Raw genomic sequence first — 24,080 nt, forward strand, 5'->3', positions numbered from 1 at the left:
ATAAACCAGCCTTGCAGCCCGAGGGCTACAAGGATGCCCGTAGCGAGTATTACCCCTCCCCTTTGTTTTGAAGCCGAACCAATCCCGGCACAGCGAGTGTAGTTTTAAAATAGCCAGGCCGGTAGGAGGCGCCTGGCCCCTACTTGGGGCGGGGCCGGGGCTCGGGTTACGTCAGCCACTGCTAGGGCTGTGGCTGGGGAAGTGGCCGGCAATAGAAACTTGGCCAAGGGCCCAGGGGATTACTGACTTTTGACTTTCTCGCCAAGCCGCCTCTCTTGCTTTTTAGGGCTCTTGCAGTCGGCAAAGAATAAACACTCAGCGACAGAAAACCAGTGCACAAGACACTGGAAAGGCAGAGTGGAGAAGCAGTTAGTGTTGCAGGGCTGGGAGTCAGGACGCCAGGGTTCGATTCCTAGCCCTATGGCTGTCTCATGATTCACCACTCACCCTATGTCCACTTCCCCTCTTTCGCAAACATCGAGATGCTCTCATACAGCCAAGAAATAAAACGACCCTTCCCTCCAGGTCTCAGTTTTCTTCCAAAAACTAGAAGCAGCAACAGTGACTTACCTCTGGTGATCCTTTCAGGGGTTCAGACCTGGTGAAGTCCATGGCTTCCCCTCAAGACTACAAGGAGCGGGGTGGGTTACTTATCATTCAGTTGCTCTCCACAAGGCATAACTCCCCAAAGCCGTGGAAGCAGAAGGACCAAAATCTGCAAAAGGGCCCAGCAGATCCAGACAATTTTGCGGTCTTCGGTGGTTGAAAGCACACGTGACTTCTCTCTTTTCCACCCTATTCAGCGAAAGGAACGTAATGCTGCAGAGGTCAACTCCAGCCAGGGGCACGACCCAGCCCGGAAAACTGCTACTTAGAGGCTGAGACTGAGGAACTCAGTAAGAGATCTCAAGAAGGATGGAAGTTGGAAAGGAGAGCCAAGACTATTCCCCCAACATTCTCACCACCACCAACTCTGTGTTCCCTTGATAACCAGGGCCTGCTGCACTTGCCTGATAACACTCATCCTCTCATCTCCCTGTGTCTTTCAATCACCCAACATATGCAATTTTACTTCCGTCCCAATCCTCTTGTCTCCTAAGTGGAGAATTTCTTCTGAGATGGGAGGGGATAACCTATTCTGATATCCCATTCTCGAACAACCTAGCTTACCACAGACAGGAGTGAAGGCTGGCAGAGGAGTAGACTAAACAGGGATGACTGTCTAGGAGGAGATCAGGGTCCTGGGAGATGCAAGGTAGATGTGTTTGGTTTCCTGGAGGAGTTGCTTACGAGGTGTTTGACTATGGGATTACACACACGCACACACACACACACAGACACACACACACAATTTTTCCTGGTATATAGTTAGTCATTCATTCTTTGCGTAGAGTACCTTTACATAAGTTTTAAATTCAGGGACACGTGGGTGGCTCGGTTAAGCGTCTGCCTTCGGTTTGGGTCATGATCTCAGGGTTCTGGGATCGAGTCCCGAGTTGGGCTTCTTGCTCAGCAGGGAGCCTGCTTCTCCCTCTGCCTGCCAATCCCCCTGCCTGCCACACCACCTGCTTGTTCTCTCTCTCTCTCTGACAAATAAATAATGAAATAAAAAAATAAAAAAATTTAAAAATAAATTCAAAGTAGCAATCTTTCCATTTATACTTTCTTGGTTTTGTGTCATGCCTAGGGTAACCCCACTGCTAGATTATGAATTATTCCCCAGTATTTTCTTCAAGGAGTTTGGAGGTTTATTTTTATGTTTAGATCTTTAATCCATTTTATTATTTTTTTAAATTTATTTATTTAAGAGAGAGAGCACAAAAGGGGGGAGGGTCAGGGGCGCCTGGGTGGCTCAGTCATTTAGTGTCTGCCTTCGGCTCCGGTCATGATCCCAGGGTCCTGGGATCGAGCCCCACATCGGGCTCCCTGCTTGGCGGGAAGCCTGCTTCTCCCTCTCCCACTCCCCCTGCTTGTGTTCCCTCTCTCACTGTGTCTCTCTCTGTCAAATAAATAAATACAGTCTTTAAAAAAAGGGGGGGGAGGGTCAGAGGGAGAAGCAGACTCCCTGCCGAGCAGGGAGCCCGACGCAGGACTCGATCCTGGGACTCCAGGATCATGACCCCAGCTGAAGGCAGTCGCTTAATGAACTGAGCCACCCAGGGGACCCACTCCATTTTATTTTTTAAAAGATTTTACTTATTTATTTGAGAGAGAGAGTGAGATAGAGTGAGCACAAGTGGAGGGGAGGCACAAAGGGAGAGGGAGAAGCAGGCTCCCTGCTGAGCAGAGAGCCTGACTCGGGGCTTGACCCCAGGATCCTGGGATCAGGACCTGAGCCAAAGGCAGACACTTAACCGACTGAACCACCCAGGCACCCCTTCAATCCATTTTCAAAAAAGATTTATTTGGGGCACCTGAGTGGCTCAGTTGTTAAGCGTCTGCCTTCGGCTCAGGTCCTGATCCCAGGGTCCTGGGCTCCCTGCTCAGCGGGAAGCCTGCTTCTCCCTCTCCCACTCCCCCTGTTTGTGGTCCCTTTCTTGCAGTCTCTCTCGGTCAAATAAATAAATAAATAAAATCTTTAAAAAAAAGATTTGTTTATTCACTTTAGAGAGAGAGAGAGAGGGAGCATGAACAAAAGCGGGGGGAGGGGCAGAGGGAGAGAGAGAATCCTCAAGCCGACTCCTTGCTGAGCCTGGGGCCAGACACAGGGCTCCATCCCAGGACCCTGAGATCATGACCTGAGCCAAAACTGAGAAGCAGCCACTTAACCGACTGCGCCACCCAGGTGCCCCTAGATCTTCAATTCATTTGGAATTTATCTTTATGTAAGATGTGCGGTAGGAACTAATTTGATGTTTTTTATTTTAAATGCATAAGGAGCTGTCTCAAGTTACTTGCTTTGAAAGTCACCCTCATCATATACTGAGATCTACATATACATGGATCTGTTTCTGGACTCTCTCCTATTTCATTATTTGCTCATTCCTGAACCAACACCACAGTATTTTAATCATTGTACTTTTACAGTATGTTTGGTTTCTGCTCCCTACCTCCTGAGACACACCCCTCTTGGCCTCCATGACCTGACACTTGTCTATTCTTCTTTATACCTCTCTAGGTACTCCTCAGTACCTAGGCTCTTTCTGTATTCATCCCCTAAACATTAGTATCTTTAGGATCCTAGCTCATCCTCATTCTACGTGCCCTCCCTGGCTGATCTTATACACTCCTACACCAATGACTCTCAAACACATTTCTATTCCTAATGGTGTTCCTAAATACCTCTTCACTGTCCAGTGGAACAGCAAACTCAACCTGTCAAAAACTGAATTCATCTTTTTTCCATACCCACACACCAATAAACCTGGTCTTCCTGTAGTGTTCCCTCCTTCATTGAATGGCACAACTGGCCATCTAGTTGCTAAACTTAAAAAACCTGCTTGTCTTCTTGGTAGTCTTTATCCCTTTTCCTCTTCCTGGGATCAACCACCAAGTCATGCTCATTGGACCTTCTAAATATCTCTAGGGTTCACCAATTTCTTTCCACCCCACCGTGACTACCAGAGTTCAGGTCTCTTTCACCAATACACTTGGAAAACTGCAGCTCTAATTGATAACCCCTGCCTCCTCTCTCATCCTCCTTGTAATGTAATCTCTACACTGCAGCCGGTGTGGAGATTAAATTTATAAATTTAATCATGTTACTCCCCTACTGATAGCTTTCAAAGCTTGCCCATCCCCCTACGGGAATCAAGTTCAAACTTTTTAACACGGCTTGTAAAGCTTTACCATGATCTGGATCCTGTTTGTCTGCCACAGCCTTAACTCTTTATAATTTGAACTCTTTTCTTTCTTTTTTTAAAAAATTTTTATTTATTTAGAGAGAGAGCGTGAGTGGGTGAGGAGCAGGGGGAGAGGGAGAGAGAGAATCTCAAGCAGACTCTGGCACTGAGCGCAGAGCCCCTTGCAGACTTAATGTCCTGACCCTGAGATCATGACCTGAGCCCAAAACAAGAGTCCCTCACTCAACCGACTGAGCCACCCAGGCACCCTTGAACTCTTTTCATTCCTTGAATGGAGGATGCTCTTGTCTCTCAAGGTCTCCAGGATACCTAAGCCCTCCTCTTTACTTTTACTCATCCTATAGGTCACAGTTTCCTGGGCACATTTCCTCTGGGATCACCCCTTGCTTCCACACCCTCTAGCTTAGGTGGCCGGTTCTTCTATCCACAGCCCGTGCACACCCCACGGTATATAATTCATCACATGGTATCGTATTTCTAGGCAGCAAACCCCTTAGGACAGCAACTGCCTTCTGCTTGTTTGCCAGAGGCTCCAGCACCTAGGACAGGGCCTGGCACGAAGTAGGTGCACAGTGAAGAGTGAACGCAGGAGAGAATGGGTGCGTGAGGGCGAGTGTCCTCTGGAAGGCAGACCTCAGTGGCTGAGAGAGCGTGGGGTCCCTGTGGGGGAAGGGCTCGGCGGAACCCGTGCAGGAGTGTTCGGAGGGAGCGCCCAGCTCAAATCCCAACCCCGCCCAGCTTCCACCACTGCGGCGGCGCCGCGCTCCCATTCGTCCCAGTCGAGCCGGAAGTGGAGGCAAGGGCTTCCCATGATACCCCGCGAGGCGCCTATTCAAACTGCACGGAGAAGCCGGAGGAGGTCGTGATGGCGGCTCCGGAGCCGGAAGTGCTGTGCCGGGCTGCAGTACCTGGTAAGGCCTGGGCTCCGGAGGTCGGGGAGACTTGGGGACCTGTTTCTTCCCTACCTCCGCTATCCAGTCTTTTAGCTCATGACCCTTTCTCTGGCCCGTCTTCCTTGCCCCCATTTGCCGGCATCCCTCCTGGCTCCCCCTCGACTCCAGGGACTCCATCGCCCCCTCGGTCCTGGATCCCATTGGTTCGTCCCCACTCTGTCTTCCTCTCCGCGGCGTTCTGGATCCCGCTTGATTACACTTAGTGTAAACGAATTTCCCCGGGTTAGGGCCTCCACTTTCTGAGCGGAGCCCTAGTCACGGCGTCCGAAATTCTCCCTCCCCCATTCCCATCCCGCTGTCACTTAAATCATCTTTAGGCGACTGGGGTCTGGAATCTCCCCGCCACCACCCTCAAGGAGTTTGCGGAGGGAATGTGTCGGGCTGTCCCCTCCCCAGTACAAGGGAATGAGAAGACTGACTGGCTTTAAAATTTTTTGTCTCTCTCTTGTCCCTCTGCGCACTTACTAGATTTGGAATGGTATGAGAAGTCAGAGGAAACCCACGCCCCCCAGATAGAACTACTTGAGACTACCTCTACTCAAGAACCTCCCAACCTTTCGGAGCCCTTTCGCCCCAGAGACTGCATGGTGCCAGTGGTGTTTCCCGGGCCTGTGAGCCAGGAAGGCTGCTGTCGGTTTACTTGTGAACTTCTAAAGCATATCATGTACCAGCGCCAACAACTGCCTCTGCCCTATGAACAGCTTAAGCACTTCTACCGAAAACCTTCTACCCAGGTAAGGCACAGGCTTTGGGAGAAAGCTGGTGGGGAGACTGTGACTGTACACGGTAGGCAGGTGAAAAGGGGTTCTGAGGAATCTTCAGGCCCTGTCAGCCTCAACAGCTGTAAGGAATGTGTTTCAGCCGCATGGCTTTAGTTTCTCCCTACCCTAGTCTTTGATAGTCTAACCCTCCAGCGTTTTCTCATTTTCTTTTTCTGAAACCGCTATTGTGTTGCATTTGGACTTGATAAACTGACCTTTTAATTTTAATGTCTTTTCTCCCCAGATGTTCAGCCCTTTGTCTTTTTTTTTTTAATTTTTTTTAAAGATTTTATTTATTTGATAGAGCACAAGCAGGGGGAGTGGCAGGCAGAGGGAGAAACAGGCCTCCCGCTGAGCAGGGAGCCCTGTGCAGGGCTTGATCCCAGGACCCTGGAATCATGACCTGAGCCCAAGGGAGACGCTTAACTGACTGAGCCACCCAGGCACCCCCCCATCTTTATTTTTATGTTTTACTTACTAGGGGACTTCCTTGACTTTATATTCTAACACTTCTATAGTTTCCTTTGGCAATCATAGTCTTTTTTTTTTTTTTTTTAAGATTTTTTATTTATGGGGTGCCTGGGTGGCTCAGTCATTAAGCGTCTGCCTTTGGCTTGGGTTGTGATCCCAGGGTCCTATCAGCCCCGCATCGGGCTCCCTGCTCAGCGGGGGCCTGCTCCTCCCTCTCCCACTCCCCCTGCTTGTGTTCCTGCTCTCCCTGTCTCTCTCTTTGTCAAATAAGTAAATAAAATCTTCAAAAAAAAAAAAGATTATTATTTGAGACAGAGAATGAGTCAGGGAGGGGGAGGGGCAGAGGGAGAAGCAGACCCCCGCTGAGCAGGGATCCTGACATGGGGCTCAGTCCCAGAACCCTGGGATCCTGACCTGAGCCAAAGGCAGACACTTACTAACTGAGTCACCCAGGCGTCCCTGTGATCATAGTCTTAAGAGCTCTTTCTTATTTTTTCCATGTTTCTTTTTTATACCATCCTGTTGTTTCATGTCTATATGATCTTCTCTTACTTGAGGATATTAATTATTGTATTTTTGAAGTTTTACTCTGTTCTTTTTCAGTTTCTCAGTTTTTTCTGGATTCCTTTTCCTATTTGTTTTGGTCTCTGACTTTCATGTTAGAGGCTTTTATTCTGTGTCTGATGAATATTTAAGAATAAACTAATGAAAGCTCTGTGTGTATGGCTGGGCCTTGTGAGCTGTAGACTTCACTCTTGAGGATATTGGGTAGGAACCTAGTGGTCTCTTTGGAGGACTCCCGAAACATCAGTATGGAAAGTCTTCTCTCTGGAGAAGACTGGGTGGAGGAAATTGGGAGATGATCTAAGGGTCCTCACATGGGTTTTCACTCAGTTCCTCTCTGTTCATTCTTCTGTGGTACTTAAATTGTCAATTCCTGAGCCCTTCTGGGGTTCTGCAGTGTGAATTGGTTTGCTTTTCAAGGGGGGTTCCCTCTTTTAGCACTTGGTATTCAGCTCCCTTGAATTCTTCCATCTGCCTTCTGTTTTCCAAAAATTGTGGTTACCTTTGTCTGCTTCCCAGTTCTCTTTGCCCTTAGGAGTTCCCTTTCTTTCTCCCCTCTCTCCCTTCCTTTCTCCCCTCTCTCCCTTCCTTTTTATCTCATTTAGTAGTATTTTAGATGGGACCACAAGTAAGCATGTGTTTAATTTTCCACATTTAACTGGACGACCAACTCCAGAATCACCTTTATTAAGCCAGATTATCCTCATTTCCTGTTGTCACTCATGGCACAGCAAAGTTTGCCACCTGCCATGCCACCAAATCTCCTTGACTATTTTAGTTGCTTATTTCTGGATGCCCTCCTGCTTCAGAGTACCGTCTTAGCTGTTCTGAGCATGGGAAAAGTATGGTTTTGTACAAAGAATGCATTTTCCTTTTTAAATATATTGCCCTCTGATAAAAACCCAGTGTCACGGCCATGGAAACCCAGTCCCAGAAATATACTGCATCCCAGCAGGGTTCTTCAAAGGGCATTAGCCTCCGCCATCTCGTCCTTCCCTTTCACCGGTCTTTGTCCTCACAGGCTGAGGATGCGATGAAGAAGAAAGCTCGGGCCACCGCTGAGGTGAGCAGCAGGAAATGTCAACAAGCCCTGGCAGAACTGGAGAGTGTCCTCAGCCACCTAGAGGGTTTCTTTGCTCGGACATTAGTACCCCGCGTGCTTATCCTCCTTGGTGGCAGTGCCTTAAGTCCCAAGGAGTTCTACGAGCTTGACTTGTCCCGCTTGGCCCCCAACAACATGGACCAGAGCCTGAGCACAGCAGCTTGTTTGCGCCGTCTATTCCGAGCCATTTTCATGGCTGATGCCTTCAGTGAGCTCCAGGCTCCTCCGCTCATGGGCACCATTGTCATGGCACAGGGGCACCGGGACTGTGGAGAAGATTGGTTTCGACCCAAGCTCAACTACCGAGTGCCCACCCGGGGCCACAAACTGACTGTGACCCTGTCCTGTGGCAGACCCTCTATCCCAGCCACGGCCTGGGAGGATTACATTTGGTTCCAGGCACCAGTGACACTTAAAGGCTTCCATGAGTGAATGGGGGTGCTTCTTCATTGTGAACACAATGGCTTAAATGATCTTTGCCCCTGTGGCATCAAGTCACCCATCTCTTGCTTGGAGATAGAGTTGCTTCCTGGTGAGAGGAATGTTCTGTCCTTCCAGCTGCCTGCCTCCCCTCCTCAGACTTCCTGGTGGGCTGGTTTTGTGGCTGTGGCTGTCATAATTATCACTGAACACATCTCTTTGAATCAAAGGTTGGTTTTCCCAGAAGGTGCTGGGTCAGGCATTTCTGCTTGGGTTGGAAAGCAAATGTGGGCCCATAGACAGACACTCTTATGGAAGTGGCCCTATTACGCTTTTTGCTGTGGCCTTTCAGAATTTTTACTGGGGACATAATGAAGTTAGATACAAAAAAATGAATGGATTTGCATTAAATTATCCTGTAACTCTTGGCTTAAAGATTTCCAGGGTTAAGACTAGAGTATTTTGTCTTTCTCCTTGGCCTCTTATGCTTCAGGGCTTCTAGGATTTTTTTTTTTTTTTTTTTTTTTTTTACTGATGGTTCTTTCTCTTCATCAGCCCTAGGCCCATCTGAGAAGTGAAGGGACTTGGCCAAAGTTCTGTAACACTTTGATGTCAGAGTTGGAACTAGAGTCCTCATCAGCTACCTGCTAGCTTGACCTCCTTTCCTTGCCACATAGGGGTTTTTGTGATCATTACGGTATGTGTGCCAAAGGTCACACAGGGGAAAAGGGGCTGAGAGATTGGGCTGAGAAAGGAAAACTGAGAGGGCCTTTGCAAAGCTGCAAACCTGCGGGAACAGCTCCTGAGGCCAGCTGCCCCTTCGGGGGTTTTGCCTAGCCTGTCTGCATTGTCGTCGTCTGGTGGCCGCGGGCAGTCCCTGTTGGTCACACTGTCCTTAGGCACACCGCACTCTCCCACCTGCGGCACTTCCCCTCAGCTGCGCCTCTGACTTGGCCGCCTGATCCTTGCTCTTCTCTCTGGCTTGTTGCCATCCTGACTGCTAAGCATTGATGCTCTTTGTCCCTGAGAACACCTGCTTATTTCTTGGAAACAAGTTGAAGACAGAGTCCTTACCCTGCTGGTGTTGGAGATCGGCAGGTTTGTGTGTGTGTGTAAATGGGGACAGTATAAATATGTACTATTTTTTATGTTTTAAGAAGAATGTTTTAAGAAAACATAAAACATGTTTAAATTTTACACTGTGTTTTAAGCACTTTACATACATTATCTTATGTAACAACCTTCCACAGTATGTGTTGTTCCCATCTTACAGATAAGGGTTGGGAAACAGAATAACTTGCCTATGTGGTGAAACCTGGATTCTGACCCAGTCCACCCGGCTCCAGAGGCTGAGTACTGTACATTGTGCTGTATGGCCTGTGTGGTTTTACTCTGAAATAAGCAGGCTCACTCTGCCAAAGGCGGTAGCATTGGAAAGCTGCAGGACTCCCTTCTCTGGCTTCAGACCATGGTTCCTGAGAAGGAAGCTGCCGGTCGGTAATCTGGAATCAGTGAGGACAAAAGGTTTGGGTGATTTTTGGCACTGTGACCACTTGAAGCATATTCCAGCAGTTAGAATTTCAGCTGGTTTTTGGTCTGAGGATACTGCGTTACAAAAGAGGAACTGGGCCATATCCTACCTGGGAATGGACAGAGTGAGGGCTCTACGCGGAGGAAGTTTTGGACAAAGGAGTTACAGATTGTTTTGAGATGGAAAACACCTTAGGCCAAGTCAGCTCCCTCAAATTGTAAAAGCCTTCATAAGCAATGCCCAGATAATCAAAACAAAGTAATTATCTGGGTAATTTAGACACTTATTTCTCTCTTGGCTTGGCACGGGGGACCACGTCATTCTGATTGCATGAGTCCTCTCCAAAGGAATCCGGAAATGAAAAGGTCAGTTAATATTAAGGACAGGCTGTTGGGCTCCCTGCTCAGCAGGGAGTCTGCTGCTCTCTCTCCCTCTCCCCCCCTGCTCATGCCCTCTCTCTGTTTCTCTCTCTCCCTCTCTCAAATAAATAAAATCTTAAAAAAAATCAACACATCCCATCTCTTTCCTTGACAACAGGCTTGCTGAGGCATCTGTTCACATGTTTGACCTTGGCTGGGGACTCCGGAGGTGGATGTGAAGTAGTCTCTAACCCAGGGAGTGAAGACCCCCAGCTGCAGTAGGGTTCTGGCCTTTTCTATGTTGCTACCATTTGGGCCTAAAAGCAACAGTTGTGGGGCCCGAGGTAGCTAAATGTAGGTGGCAGGTGATGTCATCCTTTTTCTACTTCTCTTCACACCCTGCTCCCCCAAGGTGTGGGCCTTGCCCCAGTGCCGAGTTCTCCATTTGTCACTTGGGTGGAACAGTCCTATGGAAGGGGTGAATAGAGACATCTCATGAAGACTGAGGAGAATGGAACGATGGACCCCCCCTCTCTGTAGGACCTGGCTTGGGGTGGGGGTTAATTGTCTTAGATTCCTAGACTCTTAGAGCCAAGATCTCAAATTCTTTTCTTCACACAATTCTGAGGCCAAGAAGGGACACAACCGGAGTGAAATAATACAGTTAAAGTTACTGTTGTGTTATTTTTCTTCCCAAGCCCTCATTGCATATACGGTGAGGACTCAAATTATTCAACTGTTGGAAAGGCTTTTCAGAAAAGGCAAAAATATCCATGGAACTGGGGACCTTCAATCCCACACGGTAGGCTACCTATGTTAGGGGAAACCACGCCGTTACCGTGACAGCAGAACACGTGCGGTCCCCAACGCGAGAAGGACCGAGGACAGGAGCCCGCGTGTGCCCAGACTTGGGGGAAGAAGGGTTGTGTCGGGAGCAGGGCCGGCCTGAGGTTCCGGGAGGGCGGGGCCGGGGGCGGCCGGGTGGGTGGACTCTTTCCTGCCCGACGGAAGGGCAGAGCTTTAGGTCTCCATGGAGACAGCTTCTCCTAGCAACCTGGCGGGCGTTGATCAGAGCCGTGGGCGCAATGGACGCGGAGAGCCTCCTGCTGTCGCTGGAGCTCGCGTCCGGCAGCGGGCAGGGCCTCAGCCCCGATCGTCGGGCCTCGCTGCTCACCTCCCTTACGCTGGTGAAGCGCGACTACCGCTACGATCGGGTCCTCTTCTGGGGCCGCATCCTCGGCCTCGTCGCCGATTACTACATCGCGCAGGGCCTGAGCGAGGACCAGCTCGCGCCAAGAAAGACTCTCTACAGGTTGAGGCGACGGCCTACCAGGCCGCGGCGGTCCCCGGCTCCTGAAGGGGGCGCCACCGGGCGGCTGGGAAGGGGTGGGCGTGGTAGGACTCGAAAGGGGTGGGGCCGACGGGCTCCGGGCAGCGGGTGGACCGGGTCTGGGGAGACCCAACTGGAGAAGGGCCCAGGGGGCGGGGCCGGGGCCGCAACTAAGCTGGTGAGGATTAAGGGGCCGGGACCTGAGAACATCGCGGAGCAGGGGCGGGGGGAGAGAAATTTGGACGTAGGTGTGTTTATAATACAGGCAGGGTCAAGAACGGAGGCGGAGCAAGGTGAAAGGTCCCGGAGAATGCGGACCTGGAGTAGACGCCGGGTGCAGGCCTGGCATTCTGAAGAGTACAGCTTGGAGAAGGGTCAGAAGCCCTGAAGGGTAATGAGGTGCTGTTTGGAAGCGGGTCCAGAAGTATCTTCGGTGGAGGAGTTGGCTCACCAAAGGAGGCGCTCTAGGAAGTAGAGAACGAATGCAGAAAGGGAGAGGAGGGATTTAGAACTGGGGGAAATTCCCCAGACGCTACCTTCCCTGCAAGGCCACCCCGCCTCTTTCTTGACTACCCCCAGCGACGTTGGGAAGCTCACCACCTTACAAAACAAGCCATTCAGGCCGCAGGGAGTTGGAGACTTCATTTATCTGTCCATGCATCAATCCAACATTGATTGGAGGCATTCTTTGTAGACTTGGGGTTACAAAGATGGCTAAGACTCACCTGTCTCCAAGTTATTCACATCCTAGGAAGGAAGGCGGATATGTAACCCAGCCATTAAAGCAAAGTGTTAATCCCAGGATAGAGGGGTATGCAAGGGGGGACCGAGGGGGGCCTTCTAGAGAGCAATGAAATAAAAATTGCTAAGAGAGATCTGAAAGCTGATCCGGAGTTCCCCAGGAAAGTGTGGGGGAAAGGCATGCCAGTTAGAGGGAAAAGTTCTGCAAATTTGGCTGGAGTAGGCTTGGAGTGTCTGGGAGAACAGCAGGTAGGTAAACCTGACAGTGGCAGGCCAGGGTGTTACATAGACTGGATGGAGAGTCTGGGGATTTGTTCAGAGGCTATGGAGAGCTGGAGAGCCATTCAGGGGCCTTAAGCAAGAAGAGCCTGCTCAGGCCGGCCTGAAGTGGGTGAGCATCCAGGAGACTGTTGCAGTATCCAGATGAAGGAGACTGCAAGGGAGAGGTAGCTGAGGGAATGTAGGTCAGGGGATGGGTTGGAAAGATGTAAGCGGTGGCACTGGCCAGACTTGTGCCTGAATGGGGGAGGTGGAGAAGCTAAGGTGGCTGGGTTAGTCCTAGTGCCACCCACTGGACAGAATTCAGGAAGCAGGACTAGGAAAGCCCCATTGAACTTGGTATGAGGGGACTTGGGGGGGGCGGGACAGGGTCATAAGGAGGCATATTAAAGTACAAACCCAGAGTCCAGACAAAACATCTGGACTGAAGATAGAGATTTGGGACTCATTTTATTCTATAAGTTTTTATTTCTTCAGCACCTACTATGCGCCAGCCATTGATCCAGGCACCAGGAATTCAGTGGTATATGAGACAAAGTCCTTATCTTCATGGAGTCTATATTATAGTGTGTGGGGGGGGGGGGGGGAGGGAAGACAATAAAGAAACACAAAGATCGCAGATCTAGAGAATACAGGATGTGGTACTGTTTTAAATAGGGTGGTCAGAGATAGTCTCTCTGATAAGGTAACATATGTGAAGAGACCTGAAGCAACTGAGTGAGCTCTGTGTTTATCTGAGGGAAGAGAATTCCAGGCAAGCGCAAAGGCCCTGAGGCAGATGTGTACTTAGTGTTGGTCGAAACCCATAGAGTCTAGTGTGGCTGGAGAGGAGGGAACATTGGAGGACATGAGGTCAGAGAGGTAAGGGACCAGAGGGCTTTGTGGGGCATTGCAAGGACTTGGCTTAATGGGAAGTCTTTGGAAGCTTCCACACAGAGACATGATCTGGCAGCTGGGTGGGAACTAGACTGAAAGGGGAGCAGGTATGGATTTGGGGAGACCAGTTAGGAGGTTACCATAGTATCTAGGTACGAGTAGATAGGGGCTTGGACCACCGGGGGACAGTGGAAGTGGTGAGAGGTGGTTGGGTTCTGGATACCAACTAGGCAGTAGCTAGGGCCTTGGGAGTCGGGTGGGCCAACCTGCAGAGAGAAAAGAGGGGTGAGAATAGATCCCTGGGAATGCTTAGGGCAGTGGAGGAGAGAGAAGGGAGATGCATTTGTTGGTTTTTAGGTCCTGAGGATGTCCTCCTAAGCAGTTTTGTGGGGTGGCAGGGGCAGAAGTGACCGTGTAGTGGGCAGAGTGAAGGTGAGGGGAGGAAAGGCTTCCACGGGGCCAGTTGTTCTGAGATTATTGTTCAGAGCTGGAGGAGAGGAGTGAGGGACGGGAAAAGACTATTTTCTAGCAGGGCATGGCTTTGAGGGCTGTTGTTTTAGAAAGCTGAGAAGTTTTGATGTTGAGAAAGGAGCCAGTGGAGAGTTAGAAGGGTGGAAAGATGAGCAGGCCTACCCCAACAGGCCGAGTGGGTTAGAGAGGAGTGGGAGGACGCCCTCTCCTGGCAGGAGTGGGGAAGAAGGGTCTGGGCTGGTCAGTGCTGGAGACCTCAGAGGACAGACAGGTCCTGGAGCCTGGGACCGGCTTTCCTGAGAAATGGGGGAATGTGGCCGTGCTGTTGGCTCAGTAGGCAGGCGGAGCATGAATTTGGGGCCTACCAAAACAGAGGCGCTTGTAATTGAGGAAAGTTCAGCTTCTAGAAGCTCATCAGGAATCTCACAGTGCAGTTATCTAGGAAAAAGCTTTTGGAATTTTGGTATGCACAAAGCTTTTGGGGCCTTGACCTTTTATGAATAAATTTGAATTTGCCTCACACACGGGGGTAGGGTGCACCGTAGGCACTTAGGCCTTGGAAGGGGAGAGGTGTGACTCCCAACATTTTTCTTGGGCTTCATCCTCAAGAGAAGGGGTGGTGGCAGGAAGCCTGGAAACCAGGATCATGGGGATGTCATTGGCAGCCTGAACTGCATGGAGTGGAGCCTCTTGCCCCCCGCCACGGAGGATATGGTGGTACAGACATCTGTGGTGAAGGGCCGCTTCATGGGGGACCCCTCGCATGAATATGAACACACTGAGCTGCAGAAGATGAGTGAGGGCGAAAAGGTCTTTGAAGAAGAAGTAGTGGTGAGTGAAGACGAGAGCAGGAGGACAGAGAGAGCCTGGGCCATCCAGAGCCCAGCCCAATAGAAATTACGGTGGCAATAGCATAAAGCCACACAGCTCCTGTGCCACAGGGTAGAGAGTGGATGGGCCGCTCTGTCGGGAGCCTGGCTCTGGGCGGGGGCTGGGGGAGGGGGTCTGTGTTGCACTATGGGGTAATGGGATGTGCACAGGCTCTCGTGTCTTTATATCAGTTTTTATTTTACTGGATAATATATCCACGTGATTTGCAATTTGAAGGTACAAAGAAGAATTTAGCAAAGTGTCCCTCTCATCCCTGTCTGCCAGTCCCCCAGGTCCTCTTTCTGGGGGACATTAACATAACCCATTTTGCGCATGTGTGCATGCCCACGTCTTGCTACGCAAATGCTGTCTGGATCAGAAGCATCATCACGGCCTGGGAGTTAGAAATGCACACTCTCCAGCTGGTATCAGGATCGGAGTTTTTAACATAGTCCCAGGGGATTCGAATACACATTAAAGTTTCAGAAGCTCTACTTCCGGAGATATTTGATGCAAATACAAGCCTCAGCAAATACCTGACCTCTACATAGTCTCTTTTGATCTTAAGACAAAACAAATGGCAGATGTTATGCACATAGTTCTGCATCTTGCTTTTCTCACCTAATATTTTTTGGAGCTCTTTCAATGTCAGTACCCTAAAGAGCCTCCCCTGTTGTTTTTACTGTGTGTGAACGTCCCACAGTCAGACCAGTGTCTTCGTCGTGGAAATGCACGACGTCTCCGAGTTGTAGCTCTGACAGGCGGTGCCACAACGAATGACCTTGTATGTGGTGTCACTTCCAACGTATGTATGCTCTCTGAAGTTTCAGTTCCTAGAAATGGAACTGCTGGGTTAAAAAATACGGAGTGCAAATTTTGAAACTAGACAAACCTGGAGTTCAAAACACAGCCTGTGCACTTGAACCTGGGTGAGGCCAAAAGTCTCAGTCGAGGCCTATGATGCCTCAACTGCCATCTCCACCCCTCTCCCCCACCCCACCTGACAAACTCGACCTCCCTGAGGTGTATTTTCTGAAATGGTGGGATAATTATATCTACTTCGTAATCTTGTACAGGTTAAATGAAGCAACCTATGTGAAGGCCCTGGGCTAGGCATGTGTAAAGCATTCGTTTCCATCTAATGTGTAAAAATTCCAGTTGGCAGCTCCTGGGAAATAGGTGGCGGAGTGACTCTCAGGGCCCCTGGTGACACGTTTTCCCTGTCAAGTGCTGCTTTTCTCCAGACACTGCTGCGAAGTCCTTTTATTCAGGGTTGCCCTTGATATTGATTGTAATCAATTTCATCTGCATGAAAATGTTATAATATGGGGCGGTGCTTGAGAGACGTTAAGTCAAAGCATAGGATCTGAAACTATATGAACTGAGACTCTTGTTTTATTTTTTATTTTTATTTTTATTTATTTTTTTTTTTAAAGATTTTATTTATTTATTTGAGAGAGAGAGAGTGAGAGATAGAGAGCACGAGAGGGAAGAGGGTCAGAGGGAGAAGCAGACTCCCCGCCAAGCAGGGAGCCCGATGTGGGACTCGATCCCGGGACTCCAGGATCATGACCTGAGCCGAAGGCAGTTGCTTAACCAACTGAGCCACCCAGGCGCCCGAGACTCTTGTTTTAAATATATGCACAGAAAAGAGAATAGAAGGAAGTATGCCAATATGTTATTAGTGATTATCTTTAGAAGGTGGATGATGAATGGTTTTAACTCTTTGTGGAGTATATTATAAACTATTTCTATATTACCTAAATATTCTACAGTGATCAGGATTACGTTTATATTTTAAAAAGGCAAAGTAAGCAACCTTTACATATGATGATAGGATGGTATGTTTCTGGAAGACTACATAAAAAACTATTAACAGTGGTTGCCTCCAGTGAGGGCAGTTGGAGGGTCAGGGATGGGGTGAGAGAGACTGCTTTTTTTTTTTTTTTGTAGTTTTAAATATTGCACCATCAGTATGTGTTACCAATTTAAAAGAGAGACAGAGGAATGAAGGAAGAGAAGGAAGGGAGGGAGGGAGGGAGGGAATCTTGAGAGGAGGAAAGGTGAGGGCTTGCCCAACATGATTTTCCATGGACTTGGCATCTACGTGGTGGTGATCCAGGTCAGGTGGTCATGCAGAGGGCTCTTGCACCAGGGCTGAGTGGGCACAGCACTCTGGCAGGTTGGCTTGTCTCCTGTCTCCTCAGGTCCAGATCAAGGAAGAGACCCGCTTGGTGTCTGTCATTGACCAGATTGACAAGGCTGTGGCGGTCATCCCCCGAGGAGCCCTTTTTAAGACCCCTTTTGGACCTATCCATGTCAATCGGACCTTTGAAGGTGAGGTCTCCAGGGCCCCTCTCAAGGGCAGGAGGGCATCTCTTCCCAAGCATAGTCGGACACATTTCTGGGAGTCCTGGGGAACCTGTCCCACTTCCTCAGAGAAAGACCAGCCGTGGCCATATCACTTGGGAGGATGTGCTCCATGGCCTGGCATTGGTGGTTGGTATGGGCTGCCCAGTCACTGGACCCTCTTTTCTGCCTAAGGGTAGGAGAGCATTTGGCCAGGGCTTTGCCATCTGGGCTCCCTGCCTTTCCCACCTTCTTCCTCTTTGGTGTCTTCTCATCGCAGGGTCTGGAGCAAGGCTGGGCCGACAAAACACAACTCCTTTTTCTCCCTTTAGTTCTGTCAGTATCCGACTGAGTCCTTTGTAGGCCTCTCCATGTGGTCCTCATGCATGGAGAAAGGGAGGCTGTGGGGTTTAGGGACGACCATTCCTTCCTACCTACCTCCTCTTTTTAGGACTGTCCTTGTCTGAAGCCAAGAAGCTTAGTTCCTACTTCCACTTCAGGGAGCCTGTTGAGCTGAAGAACAAGACCTTGCTTGAGAAGGCTGACCTGGACCCCTCCCTGGACTTCATGGACTCCTTAGAGCATGACATCCCCAAAGGTAATAGCCTATGACTTGGAGGACATTGGACCTGCCTCTAGGTCAGAGCAGTGGGTCATGCCACCTGCCATTCTCCTCTGAGATTGGAACCAAGGGTCTGAGTGCGAACTGGTGGTTCACTGGGGTTCCCTGAGGGTGGGGGCTTCCCCAGGGCCCAATCCAGGGCTCGGCTCATAATAAACAGTCAGTTCATGTCTGCAGACAAAAGGAGGCACTGCCTTCCATGTGATTCCACACACAGGAAGTCTCTCAGTGCCTCTCTTGATTTCCATACCAGTCTTGAAGGAGGCAGGCTGGGGATCCTCTCCCAAACATCGCTGAAAACATCCCTGAAAATACTAGCCACACGTCTATCCCAACTGTCAGTTTTGGGGATAGATCCAGTGCTTGGCACGTAGCCGGTGCTTGGTGGGTGGGTGCTGAGCGACTGAAGGGCAAACCACCTGCTAAGGAAATGAGTTCTGTACATTTGCTTCCTGCTGTGTGCATGGTAGGTTTTAATCTTAAAATGTACAGCCTCAGAGGTCTTTCAGGGCCCAGCCGGCCCAGGCACACCCCCAGCAGTTGGGGGTGGGGGCACAGGGACCCCATTTCCTTCCCCCAAGCTGTGCCAGTAGAGAAGTGTGTGTGCTGGGAAGACGCTCTTGCTTGGAGGATGTCTGCCAGGACAGGTGCCAGGCTCTGGGCAAGTGGGGGCGAGACCCTGGGTGCTGACACAGTGCCCCTGCCTCGTTCCCTCCCCACGTTTGGGGTTTCTGAGCACTGCAGGGACCTGCTGTGGCTGGGATCCCAAATCTGCCACTCACTAGCTGTGTGATCCCAGGGCAGACCCCCCACTTTCCTTGTGGCTCCATTCCCTCATTCCTAAAAGGGAATAACGGTATTTTAGATGTTTCTAGCAGGGCCTACCACATAGTAAGGACTCAAATGAAAATTAGTCATTATTACTAGTGTTTTTAGTGGCAAAAAGGCCTTAGAGGGGAGTCAGGGCAGGCCAAGAGGACCGAGGAGGCCAAGGGGTAGGAGGCCTACGGCAAGGTGGTGGGATCTGTGACAATAAGGTGCACAGAAGGATGGAATGGGGCCAGGTAGGGATCTGGAGGCCATATCATGGCTCCTGCAGTGCCTCAGGGGCCGGGCGATGGTCCCAAGGGGGTAAGGGCTGCCAGCAAGGAATGGCCACTCTGGCCTCTGCCATGTGGGGGTCCCAAGTCAAACCTCCCTGAGCATAGAACGGGGCTCCTGGACCTGCGGGGGAGATAAAGAAGGTTGGTAGGGGCTGGGCCACTTCTCCCCCATAAGACACGCTTTCCGGACTCCCGTTATCTCCCCCAACTCTGTGCTCCCAGCCTGGCCAGAAGCCAGAGTGGCCTGCACATCCCTGGTGGATACAGGAAGCCAGCAACACTGTGGTGGTGGGACGCAGCACCAGGGTCTGAGGGGCGGGCTGAGAAAAGTCCTCTTCATACCGCTAATCTGGGGGCTGTAGCCCTGCTCCCCTGAATCTGGGCATGGATGGAAAGCCTTGCTCCGGGGCTCACCTGCAGCCGGATGCTGCAGGGCCCAGGGATGCTGCACTCCCTCCGCAGTGCTGACTGAGTAGGCGACTGACCCAAGAGTGCCTCCTCCCCTTTGGAGCTTCAACCTCTGCGGTGGGAGCAGGGAGGGGGGGGTGCTAGGGCCTTTGGACCAAGACCAAAGCCAGCTAGATGGGGTGTAGGGACCCAGCAAAGTCTACCTAAGGGAACCCAGCAACCCTGTCTGCCCTTTCATTTTGGATAAAGGGGGTACAGGAGGTAGCTGTCTCTCCCTGCAGCTGGGGTTGTAAGCTATAGAACTTTGGGGGATCTTCCGAAAGGATGCTGGGGCCACCCTGATGTGTGTCTAGTCGGCAAGTGAATTCATCAGGAGGTAAGAACCTGGGCCTGGGAGCTAGGTGAGCTGCAGTGGCCTGAGGCCCTAGACATCCTGCCCATATGGCGGGCCTCAGGGCTGAAGGATCAATTGATGGTTCAGTCTGCCCTGGCGTGTGACTTTGCCTTCAGTGCTGGAGACTTGGTGGCCGAGGGCTCCTGGCATCTGTGTGTGTGGGCCTGAGGGGGGATGCTCCTGGCCTCAGGGAATATCACAGCTTCTGGGCCTCCAGCTCCCTGCCTCCCAGAGCCACCATTAGAAAACCTCCAGGCAGTCAGGCCCAGCTTTTCCTCATGATGACTTGGTTGGGGCTGTGGTGTTGGGGGGTGGTGGTGGAAGTGTGGGTGGTCCAGGGAAGAGCGCACACTCAGATTTTTGCTCCGGGACTCCCTTCCTTACCTGCCAGTAAAGGAGGAGAAAGAGCTGCTGGGAGGCTGCCTGCAAGGCACAAAGCAGCCTCAATGGGCGTGGCTGCGAAGTGGGGCCAAAACCAGCACTGGCTGGAGGAGTGGAATTTGACAGTCGTTTTCTGCCTGGGTAGGATGTTTCCTTTCTGGGACGAAGGCAACTATTCAGGGGGACTTTGTTCACCTGTTAGCAGGGATGGTTTAGTTTGGGCCTGTCCTGGGGACTTCTGTTTTCTGTGCCCATGGAGGTAGACCAGCTCAGCAGCTTGTTCCTGGACCAGCCATGGTTGCAGACAGAATGGCGAGGGATGTTGCCTGGTGCCACCAATGCCTTCCTGAGCCATCCTGCCTTGCCCTGGGGTCTGCAGAGTTCTGTGAGCGTGGGTAGCTTTGGGGGCAGAACCATCATCCTGGTGGATGAAGGGCCAGCCGGGAGTTCTCTGAGCCTGTCTGCAGTCAGGTGAGGCAGAGGGAGCACCAGGTCACGCCAGACTTCCAGGTTGCACTCCACTCAGTGCTCCTCAGCAGGTAGCCAGCGAGCAGGTACTGCGTGTCAGGCAGCAGGATGCCCTCGCGGACCAGACACTGCCCTTGCCTCACAGAGGTTTGGGAAGGTCACATGAAACAGGATGGGAAGTGGAAATGTGAAATAGAAGGTGCCTCACGAACAACGTCACTGGTGTCCCGGGAAGCAGAGCGGGGTGGGGGGTGGGGTGGAGGGCAGAGGCTCTCTCCTTACTCTACTCCGGGGCTGGAGCCCACGGATCTCGGGAACCGCCCACCCCGGGGCTGCGGGGCTGCAGTATTCGGGAGCCAGGCAGCAATGCCCAGTTCAGGCAGCAGAGGGCAGCATGGGGCCTGCCTGCGGGCCTGGTGAGGAGGAGGAGGGCGATGGGGCAGTCAGGAACACTGGAGACAGGGGGGGAACAGGGTGGCGGATCAGCTTTCTCTTGGGGGTGTGTGCAGGTGGCTCCTCCCACCCAGCCCCCTGGAAGCCTGGCTGACAGGTGCTTAGCCTTCTGGACCAGGAGGCCTGGCCTTGCCCATCGAGTGGGGCACTCTTCCGTCAGGGGATTTGACCATAATTTGTGGCCCTCGTGTGTGTGGAGGGGGGGAGTGACCGCTCTGAGAAGTGACCCATGGCCATTTCTGTGTGTGTGACCAGTTGTGTGGGGCTGGTCTGAAGAGAAAGTGTAAAACCATCTGCTGTGGCTGGAGAGCCCTGATCCCCAGTCTGGCTTGCTCTCTCCCCCGAACGCCATCTCAGAGCTTTGCTGCCTTTCTTCCGGGAGGGCACGCGAATGTAATCATGATGCGCATGCCTGCCTGAGGCTAGCCTGAGGCTTCCACTAGCCCGGTGAGACCCCCGGGGCCCACGCAACCCAGGAGGACTTCCTGCCAAGAGGCTCCATCCCTGATTTACCTGCTTGCCCCCCACCACATCCTCAAAACACAGCTCATTAGAGAAGAGTGGCTGCCAGAGGGCAGGAGGTAAGTTTTGGGGAGACTAGGGCCACAGGAGGCTGCTTCCCCTGGAGTCTGAGAGGAGGCGGTGGCAGTGGCTGGACCCGGCCTTTCCAGCAATTGCAATACAAGTGGGTGAAGGTGACAGCGAGTGCCGGGCTCTCCAGGTAGACGCTACGTGACTCCTGGCACGTTGAGAGTCTGTGCGCGAGTGTGTTTCCTGGGCGACCAGCTGAACCACGGACAAGGAGAGGACAGGAGTGTGACAGGAATGCAAGGGAGGGAGGGAGGGAGGCAGTGCTGTTGGCTGGCTGGCCCCTCACATGCCACTTCTGTTCGCCGCCAGCTCAGGGTGCCACCACCTGCCCGGGTCAAAGCCAGAGCTTTCCAGGTGCGTGTAGGTCAGCCAGCATCAAGTGCCACCACCACTGAAGGAAGGCACTTCCTTCAGCTTGCTTGGCGCTGCCCCCTTGCCCCAGTGGGGGTACTGCATTTCTCTCTGGCATCCCTGCCAGCTCCCCCTTGCTCTCAGTGCGGGCTGGGGGTGCCCTGCTGAGCCTGGGCCCCTTCATCTACTGGAGGCAGGAGGTAGGAGGTGGCCAAGGTTGTGCGAGGGAAGGTCAGACCTTGCCAGGGTGTGCCAAGGTGCTGGTGACTGTGAACTCGAGAGCGAGGCCTCCAGGGTTTCATTTCTTTCAGGGCATCTGGGCCCAGGCAGGTTGCAAGCTGCCTTCCTGGGTGGGCGGAGAGAAGTGAGGCAGAGCCTGACCTGCTTTCAGTTCAAGAGAGCTGTTGTGGCTATGGGCTCTGAGGGTAGGGACTGTCCCCAGATGAGCTCTGGGCACTGGTGGGGATGACTGGATGCTGGTAGGGAGGTTGGGAATGTACCGTCCTGGGGTCTGTTCTTCCGGCCAAAAGCTGAATGCCATGCATCAGGGACACTTTGTTCTGTCACACCCTCACTCCCATTCCCCCCCAGGCAATCCGTTTTCTGTAATGAGCGACTGGGAAAGCAGTGGGCTAGGGCCTCTAGAACTCTGAGGGCAGGTCTAGGAGGTGGAGGACCTCAGGTGCTCAGAGAGGAAAGCTGTAGGAGCCAGGGGAAACACTGCCCTCTTCTCTGGCCAGGAAAGGGCCCCTCCTCCCAGTGTCCCAGCCAGAGCTCTGCTAACCCAGGGGCCCTATTCTCGATGCCATCTGGCTGGCACTGTGTGGGCCCGGGGGGTGGGATGAAGGCCACACTGTGGCTTCCACTGCACCTTCTCCTGAACAGGTGGTGGTGGCACTTGGTGCCGGCTGACCTACATGCACCTGGAAAGCTCTGGCTTTGACCCGGGCAGGTGGTGGCACCCTGAGCAGGACTGGGCTGCTATGGGGCCAGGGCGCCTGGGGGTCAGGTCTCTCAGATGCAGGGTGGCCCCTGGTGGGTGGGGATGGAGCTGTGAGGCTGTTGGGTGTGGAGTGACCAGGGTGGGCCATGGCGGGAGGAGGCCTGTGGGAAGCTGGGGTGGTGGGAGCCAAGCAGCCGGGCTGAGCTGGCAGCTGATGAAGGCCTCAGCGCATCACTGGCTGTTCCAACACCAAAACCTTCAAAGCATTTGCCTTTCTGGCAGGGCCTGGAGCAGAGCTGCGGCTGGGCCAGGGAGAGGCCTCAGTGCGCAGGGGAATAGAAGCTCCAGATCTGCATCCAGAGGCGATTTTCCCAGGCTCCTTCCTCCCACACAGGGGCTCCCTCCCTTGGTTCTGGAGCTGGATCAGGCCCTTCCCGCCAAGTCCTCATGGCTGCACAACTCAGCCCCGGGCTGGGCTGCTCCTGTCTGGGGAGCAAAAATCCAGGGCAGAACCCAGCATGGACAAAGGCTCATTAGCTGCAGCTCAAGTCCCCTCCCGCCAAGCATGGCTCCCAGTCCGCCAGCTGCCAGGTCGGGCTATTGAGCTGGGAGGCCTGAAACAGCATAACTTCTGTGCACCCCTGGTCAGGTCTAATCCCATCTCGGAGCAGAGGCTTCTGGGACTGGGGACGAGAGAGCAAAGGGGCAAGAAGGGCAAACTGCGTCAGGACTGCAGGTCACCGGTGACGGGCTGCCCCTCGTATTGAGTGGGGAAGCCTGGAGAGAGCCTCTCCTAGCCGGGCCCCATCTCCCCCGCCTGTGGACTCAGCTTCCTCCCCCATTCAACCTTTAACTAGACTTGCTGACAGGAACGAAATGAAGCGGGGTGTGCTTCACCTCTTTTCATTTCCTTTGCCCTCCCTCTGGAAGTGGTTTTAATGAGCAGTGAAATGGCTAAAAGGCAATCGGGAGGGGTAAAGCGCTGGATAATTAAATTGTCTTCCCTTTCCCAGTGGAACCGTAGCACCCGGGCCAGGCTGCCCAAGGGGCTGGGGCGCCTCTGCAGAGGGCAGAGCTCTGGCTCCCCAGCATCTAGGCCTCCCCTCCTGCCCGCCTCCTCCCAGGGTCCTGGAGCATCCAGATGGAGAGGGGCAACGCTCTGGTGGTGCTGCGCAGCCTGCTCTGGCCAGGCCTCACCTTCTTCCATGCTCCCCGCACCAAGAACTGTGGCTACATCTACGTGGGCACCGGCGAGAAGAACATAGACCTCCCCTTTATGCTGTAGGAGGGGGCCAGCTGGGGGGAGTGTATTAGAGTCTAAACATTACTTTCATAAATGGCTGTGAATTTGGTCTGTTTGTTCTGTCCCGCCGCTTCTCCACACCTCTGCCCCCATCTGGTGTCCAGGCTCTGAGGACAGGCCATTGTGCTGGGAGACCCAGCTCTAGAGCAAGCGGCGGAGGGCTGGAATGTGCTCATGAGAGAG

The 24,080-nt window shown here is 52.3% G+C and overlaps 2 protein-coding genes across 3 annotated transcripts; both read left to right on the forward strand.

Moving 5' to 3' along the window:
- The first annotated feature begins 4,599 nt into the window (after window positions 1–4,599).
- MAD2L1BP (MAD2L1 binding protein) lies at window positions 4,600–10,085 on the forward strand. The gene is made up of 3 exons (XM_025890418.2): window positions 4,600–4,714; window positions 5,225–5,490; window positions 7,574–10,085. The coding sequence occupies exons 1-3, from the start codon at window positions 4,669–4,671 to the stop codon at window positions 8,084–8,086; spliced, it is 825 nt and encodes a 274-aa protein (XP_025746203.1). The 5' UTR covers window positions 4,600–4,668; the 3' UTR covers window positions 8,087–10,085.
- An 856-nt stretch (window positions 10,086–10,941) lies between these two features.
- Window positions 10,942–23,931, forward strand: RSPH9 (radial spoke head component 9). 2 transcript variants are annotated; one of them, XM_025890416.2, is made up of 5 exons: window positions 10,953–11,276; window positions 14,327–14,492; window positions 16,739–16,868; window positions 17,332–17,478; window positions 23,719–23,931. In XM_025890416.2, exons 1-5 carry the CDS (start codon window positions 11,050–11,052, stop codon window positions 23,877–23,879), a joined length of 831 nt encoding a protein of 276 aa, XP_025746201.1. In that variant the 5' UTR covers window positions 10,953–11,049; the 3' UTR covers window positions 23,880–23,931. The 2 variants fall into 2 exon arrangements, with proteins under 2 accessions (XP_025746202.1, XP_025746201.1); XM_025890417.2 differs by lacking the exon at window positions 14,327–14,492 and having other exon boundaries at window positions 10,942–11,276.
- The last annotated feature ends 149 nt before the right edge of the window (window positions 23,932–24,080 follow it).

Source organism: Callorhinus ursinus, unplaced genomic scaffold, assembly GCF_003265705.2.
Source record: "Callorhinus ursinus isolate GAN/ISIS: 27379988/994484 unplaced genomic scaffold, GSC_fseal_2.0 scaffold22, whole genome shotgun sequence".
Lineage (NCBI taxonomy): Eukaryota > Metazoa > Chordata > Mammalia > Carnivora > Otariidae > Callorhinus > Callorhinus ursinus.